The sequence below is a fragment of the Hemitrygon akajei genome, chromosome 5 (genome assembly GCF_048418815.1).
Source record: "Hemitrygon akajei chromosome 5, sHemAka1.3, whole genome shotgun sequence".
Lineage (NCBI taxonomy): Eukaryota > Metazoa > Chordata > Chondrichthyes > Myliobatiformes > Dasyatidae > Hemitrygon > Hemitrygon akajei.
Genome location: NC_133128.1, coordinates 33917436 through 33925070, shown reverse-complemented (window position 1 = coordinate 33925070; position 7635 = coordinate 33917436). Strand labels below are relative to the sequence as shown.

Below are 7635 nucleotides of genomic sequence, written 5' to 3'. Positions count from 1 at the left end.
AAATTGGATAGGTATATGGACAGGAAAGGAATGGTGGGTTATGGGTTGAGTGCAGGTCGGTGGGACTAGGTGAGAGTAAGCATTTGGCATGGACTAGAAGGGCTGAGATGGCCTGTTTCTGTGCTGTAATTGTTATATGGTTATAAAATCAGTCCAGACGAGCTAGTCAAAAGTTCAGCAAAAGGGTTAATGAACCAGGTTGCTAACTTGCACTTTTTTATTTGAACTTTGTAGCCTGATGAACTTTTGTCCTAGCTTAGGCTTACAACAGACAATATTTGAAATCTAAATGCAATCCAAAGTGCAGAAAAAAGGAACAGACATTCATATAGCTTAGTTACTGTCTGTTTTATGATTAAAAATACCTTGTGCTACGGATGTAACTATTTGCTTCAAGTTTTTCCTCTGTGGTTTAATACTTAAATTACAAACACTCCATTTCTGTACTGTATAAAAGAAGGAACTTTCCACTACCTACTTGGAGTCCAGGATGCCCCGATTGTGAAGCGGACTCCCCATGATATATCTTGTAAATAAAATGGATTTAATCCCAGTCTTCTCAGAATTTACATTTATTTGTCCAATCTAAATAGTTAGTTTCCCTAACAAAGGGAGTAGAGGGCCGGGAATTGCTCAGAGTGAACTTGTTAGACCAGGGAAGAGGTCAACACATGAGCAGAGGCAGTTATTTAAACAGCTAATTCATCACGCAACAGAAATTTATTCCAATGACAAAGGGGGATCCCAGGAGAAAGATGAACCATCCATGAAAAACAAATGAGGTTAAGAAAGTATTAAATGAAAGACTAGAACACCAGAGGACTGTGAATTTTACAAGAGTCAGCAGCAGGAGACTAAAAAGTTGATAAGGAAGGAGAATATTGACTATGAGAGAAAGCAGACATAGGGTAACAGAGGAAATGAAACAGATTGACATTCAGAAGGAAGCGGTGATGAGAAGACTGATGGGACTGAAGGCTGACAAATCCCCAGGTCCAGATGGTCTGCACCCTAGGGTACTAAAGGAGGTGGCCCTGGAAATTGCGCATGCATTGGTAATCATTTTCCAATGTTCCTTAGATTCAGGATCAGTTCCTGAGGATTGGAGAATGGCTAATGTTATCCCACTTTTTAAGAAAGGAGGGAGGGAGAAAACAGAGAACTATCGACCTGTCAGCCTGACATCGGTGGTGGGAAAGATGTTAGAGTCCATTATTAAGGATGAAATAGTGGCATATCTAGATAGCAGTGATAGGATTGGGCCGAGCCAGCATGGATTTACCAAGGGTAAATCATGTTTGACTAATCTGTTGGAGTTTTTCGAGGATGTAACCAGGAAGTTAGACGGGGGAGATCCAGTGGATGTAGTGTACCTCAATTTCCAGAAGGCATTTGATAAGGTCCCACATAGAAGATTGGTGGGTAAAATCAAAGCTCAGGGCATCGGGGGGAAGGTATTGACATGGATAGAAAACTGGTTGGCAGATAGAAAGCAAAGGGTAGCGGTGAATGGGTGTTTCTCGGAATGGCAGGTGGTGACTAGTGGGGTGCCACAGGGCTCGGTATTGGGACCACAGCTGTTTACCATTTACATTAACGATTTGGATGAAGGCATAGAAAATAACATCAGCAAATTTGCTGATGATACTAAGCTGGGTGGCAGTGTGACATGTGATGAGGATGTTAGGAGAATTCAGGGTGACTTGGATAGGCTGGGTGAGTGGGAAGATACTTGGCAGATGGTGTTTAATGTGAATAAGTGTGAGGTTATCCACTTTGGGAGTAAGAACAGGAAGGCAGATTATTATCTGAACAGTATAGAGTTGGGTAAGGGAGTAATACAAAGAGATCTCGGAGTCCTTGTTCATCAGTCACTGAAGGTGAATGAGCAAGTGCAGCAGGCAGTGAAGAAGGCTAATGGAATGTTGGCCTTTATTACAAAGGGAATTGAGTACAAGAGCAAGGAAACCCTCTTGCATTTGTACAGAGCCCTGGTGAGACCACACCTGGAGTATTTTGTACAGTTTTGATCTCCAGGGTTAAGGAAGGACATCCTGGCTGTAGAGGAAGTGCAGCGTAGATTCACGAGGTTAATTCCTGGGATGTCTGGACTGTCTTACGCAGAGAGGTTAGAGAGACTGGGCTTGTACACGGTGGAATTAAGGAGATTGAGAGGGGATCTGATTGAAACATATAAGATTATTAAGGAATTGGACAAGATAGAGGCAGGAAATATGTTCTAGATGCTGGGAGAGTCCAGTACCAGAGGGCATGGTTTGAGAATAAGGGGTAGGTCATTTAGGACAGAGTTAAGGAAAAACTTCTTCTCCCAGAGAGTTGTGGGGGTCTGAAATGCACTGCCTCGGAAGGTAGTGGAGGCCAATTCTCTGGATGCTTTCAAGAAGGAGCTAGATAGGTATCTTATGGATAGGGGAATCAAGGGATATGGGGACAAGGCAGGAACCGGGTATTGATAGTAATTGATCAGCCATGATCTCAAAATGGCAGTGCAGGCTTGAAGGGCCGAATGGTCTACTTCTACACATTGTCTATTGTCAAACAGCAAGGGCCTTTATTGATGTGTTGAAAGGAAAAGGGCAGTTATGGTAAATGTAGGACCCCTGGAGAGCAAGACTAGGGAATAAAAAAAATACAAACAATGCAATGGGAGTATGTTAGATCAATGCTTTGCATCAATCTTCACAGAAGGGGAGACTGCAAACATCTCAAAGATTTCTGATGCACTAGTTTCAAACAATATGAAATAACTTATTCCTCATCATAGTTATTGGAACAACATGGGACTGATGGCAGACAAATCACAAAATCTCAATGAAATATCAGCCTAGGAGCCATCTCTCTTTTCACCCTCGGTGGCACCCAGGACTGCGCCCAGTAGTTAAGCTGAACTATCTATCTTGGAGTTTAAGAAAATACCTGATTATATATTTGCTGATAAATTACTTGAGTATTACCAGATGAATTTGGTGTAGCCACATAGAAAGAATTACAAATCATCATATTTCAAGTTTATTATTTTAATTGCTAAAAAATTTAAATGAGTAGATTGCTAGAATCTGCATTGAAATTGCTGAAGATAATAGTGTACCCAAGACCCCAAGAAAATTGCTCATCTTTAATTAAAACTCAAGATTTTCAAATTGAAACCCTGAAGGAATTGTATTAAGTAGTCTCTTCTGAGAGAAAAAAAAATGTATTTGGGCACATTACTTCAGCCACTGAAGAGATCATTTAGGCTGAGTGTCAAATTGTTGCTTTATTGCCATAAAGAGATCAGAAAGAATCTATCAGTCTGAAAAACTAAATTTTTTAAAACAGAAAGAAAATTAAATTTTGACAAATCATCTCACTGGAATTTGATGAAAAATTATTACATTCAGAGAAAAATATGGATTATATAGAGGGCACCAATTTAATGGAATGTAATGGCTTCTAGGCAATTCTGATGAAACACACATATCTATCCAAACCAAATGTACATTTCTGTTTCTTGTATTGTTTACATGACTTCAGTTTTAATTTCAGATCTTCAGCATTTACATTATTTTTCTTAACCACATCTGCTACCTGAAGATGCAGGAATAGGGGAGATTTCTTTAAGCAGTTAACAAAAGTCAGGGATATGGCCTTGCTGCCAAATGTTGGTAGTTTCGTGGAGAAATTTTGCCAGGAAATTTCCAAGTCTGAATGCATCATTGGAGCACAGACTTCAATTGGAATTTTTTTTTTAAAATCACAAGGAAAAGGTATGCTCATTCTTTTAGAATGTTTCAATTTAGTTAGAAGCTGTTTATTAGGAACCTTGATTTTTTTTTAAAAAAAAACATAAGACTCTTAAAGGCTGTCTGAAATGTCATTAGTTTTGGAAGAATTCAAATAGTCAGTGGTTATTTAGTGTGAATTAGAGGATGGGTGATTACTGACCATCAAGACTTCATCAAGCATATTTGAATACTCTACTATGGGTCAGACTATACTGGTAACATCTGAGACATTAGTGACAAGAAGGCCCTCCCCACCTGGCAGATTAAAACTTCTGGGTGTGGTTTATTCATATTGCAAACCTATTTCTGGAACCAAGGTATGATCAAAAATTAATCTGTAAAATTCTTAAGTGTTTTAATACTTCGAAGTTTGCACAGGTTCTGCTGTATTTAGACTAGATCATATAATTCCAGCAGACAGTAATTAGATCAGTTACCTGTTCACATAGTGTCAGAAAGAAACAAAGGTATACGCAAAACATTACATTGCCTATCAGGATAAAGATTTATTATTATACATCTAAAATTCAACAACTTGCAAGATCAATGATAATTTGATCAATGAAGCAAACCATTTGGAATGATTATTTAATGCACAAAAGAAAACACTATTGTATACAAGGTATTACAGTTTATGCAAATTTTGAAAAGGGGGAAAAAATGGTAATTTTAATGTTACAAAAACGCCAACTTGAGAGAAAGAACTTTCAGAATTCAATGATCACATTATTATGTTAAGTAGGTCAGAAGAAATAATTTGCATTTTCACTTTTGTACAATCCAGAATGTTGTGCTTTTTATCTAATCTTGACTTGGATGCAATCCTCTTCAGGTTAGACCTATAAAAGCACCCAGTACTTTCACATGTAAGATTTGGAATACTTCATGATTCCTAGCTTATAAGTAACCTTTGCACATTCCACAGTGTTATACATTTTATACATTTGGAGGATTCACTTAAAATCTTCCCCATCCTTGTATAGTTAGTAACTTTCTTCCTCATTATATCGTTACTCATATCGCCATCGTCAATATTAGTATTGATTAAGGTTGCATTCAAATCACTTAATTTTCCTGATTAGATCTGTTTCATTTAGAAGCAAGAAAATGGAAGGGTTAAAAAGTATTTATTTTGCACATTTGACAGTAAGAATTGCCACTGAAAATAGATAATCAGAAAAACCATAAATATAATTAAAATCAAACATTGAGAATAGTCTGGATTTTGTTTTTTTTTTAATTGCTATTGTAAAATGTATATTTTTCTGAGCAAACTTACATGCACTTTAGTGTTCAGTTATTTTCCATAACCTTAAATAAACAGCAAGGAGACAGATAATAATGCATTTATCAATTTTGTCCTGATATTACCATATATATTTGTCATTTCATTTTTGCTTACAAAATAAAAATCAAATAAAGGGACACAAGAAACACTTCCTTCAGTCTTAAACTTAAATATAGGTCGATAACAAATAGACCTGCACATTTAAGATCAAATTATCATTCTAATCCACACTATACATAAAAATAAATAAGAAAGCTTTCTTGGTAACAGCTTCAGATTTTTGCCATTGAACACAATAAAATTTCACACCTTCCGAATAAGATGCAGAAATTTAATTATCTCAGTCATACCATCATGCTGAAAGGAAGACGTAGACCTACTTATACACATTTTGAACCAAGTGTCATGGATAACTGGACCAAACTATAACGTAAAACATCCTCATCAGAATAACAATCAGAGAATAACTGGAACTGTACACAGTATGCAATTCAATCCTAGTTGAAATGCTGACAGGAGAAACTAAATAAATTAACACATTAATTAGCATAATTACATTTTACTTGCACAATTTCTTTGGAAGAACAGGTATTGAATCCAATATTTTTCCAGCACCTTAGACAAATTTAGACCTACTTAGTATTGCTTTCACTTAAATACGGGCTTATTAGCATTACTGTAAAATGGTCATGGATTAAGTTATTTATATCAAATTGATAATGCTTAGAGATTCACTCATGGTCTTGATCTTGTCCATCACTGACACATTCCTCTGTTTGGCAGAGGTAATCTGGAATTTCTGTGCAGTCATCTTCAGACACTTCAACCGAGGCACCACTGAGGGAATCATGATCATTCCTACTACTGTATTCTGTTCTCCCACTACAATTTGATTCCTCTTCAGCAGCCTCCAGCTGCCTTACAGAATTGAGATATTGCTGTATAAGGCTGCTGTCCTGTTCATTATGGGAGTTCTCCTGATTCCATTTTGTGTCTATGGAATCTAGACTGGTTGGCTCTGCAGGACCATTCATTAAACGTTCATTGTCTATTTTTTTAAATTCAGAGTTGGCTTCTAAAACTGTGCTTGTGCTCCCATCTGAGGAACTCTGACAAGAATTCAGAGAATCTTGAAGACAATTGTGGGTGATGTCTGAAGACTGAAATCCTGAGTCAGGAAATTCTTGCACTGAAATCTCCAAGCTAGTATTTTGTCTGGACAAAAGGCTTTTATGATTATTTAAGGGTGTGCATATAGGAGGATGAACAAACTTAGGTTGCAGAAAAATGGGGTCCTTTGTGTCAGGCTGTAGAACTTCATTTTGTTTCTGGATCATTGAAAATCGCCACTCCTGGAGGCTCCGAACCTGTAGTAAAAGAAGACAAGAACATGTAGGATTAAATTTAAGAAGATTCAAGAATAATGTATTAAAACATATTACATTTATGATATCAATGTACTTACATTTTTAAAGTTATAAAGCAATAATATTTAAAGTTGTTGATAGTTTGCAGTCCAGTACTGAAATGTCACAATTCTTTTGGGCCTGCCAACATATCCTTTGTTCAGTCTTTAGTAGGGCATTAGGCAGTGATACAAATACCCATCCATCCATTAGTCTATTGATCTCAATTTTCTTGGATAAACTTTATCAGCCTCTCATGCCTTCTCTACCATTCAATAATTCTAGCAGGTCTTTACCCCAGGAACACTTTTGTGCAGTAATCAAATACTCTGTTTCCCTTAATACATAAATCACAACCTTCAACTGTTTTGATACATCATTCTGGATATTAAAAAGAATCCTCATATATGCTCTTCATGTTAAATCTCTTATTCTGAGATGGTGACTTTTGATTCTAGATATCCTTAGCCAGTAATTTCACATTTTTTTGTCAATCCTCATAATATTTCTGTAAGTTTCAATGAGATCACCTCTTTCTTCTAGACTCCATGGCATACAGATATAGTCTGCTTAATCTCTGCTCATACGACATGGCGGTACAGCATTGTGTAACATATTCACTGCTCCAAGGACTCAGATTCACTCTTGACCTTGGATACTACCTGTTGATTGGAAGGTGGTTCTTTTCTTTAGCAGAAAACAATAATTTAAATAGTACATTGAGTGAAACAATAATTGGTCATTTTTATCTTGTATTTCACATTTTCCATCTCCTGTTTTAGTATCATTTGTCTCCTCTATTTACAAGCTAACGTATGTTTATCATCACTTTTATCAAGCATCAGCAGTACGTGTCCTGGCCCTCATTTCTATTGGAAATCTTACATTTTGATTTCTCTTCTCCTTCCCACTGTTCTGTGCAATCTGAAATCTCTTCCCTTTCCACATTTTTAGTTCTACTCAGAGGTGATTCACATAAGTGTTTACTTTTCTCTCCACTGATGCTACCAAGTAAGCAGGTTTCAATCTACAGGACTGATTTGAAGACAAACAGATGGAGACTGATCAGGTAGCTTTACTATACAAACATTGTCTAGTTGGTATAAACATAAATAAGACCTATGGTGGACAATCAGCTATAGAAAACATTACATTT

At 36.7% G+C, this 7635-nt stretch overlaps 1 protein-coding gene across 5 annotated transcripts in view; it reads right to left on the bottom strand.

Moving 5' to 3' along the window:
- Positions 1-4271: 4271 nt before the first annotated feature.
- Positions 4272-7635, bottom strand: part of cep97 (centrosomal protein 97) — a 73361-nt gene continuing 69997 nt past the window's right edge. For all 5 annotated transcript variants that reach the window (XM_073045219.1, XM_073045222.1, XM_073045220.1 and 2 more), the window contains one exon: positions 4272-6440. In XM_073045219.1, the coding sequence (XP_072901320.1) occupies positions 5805-6440 (636 nt within the window). In that variant the 3' untranslated portion in view covers positions 4272-5804. The remainder of the gene's footprint in view (positions 6441-7635) is intronic.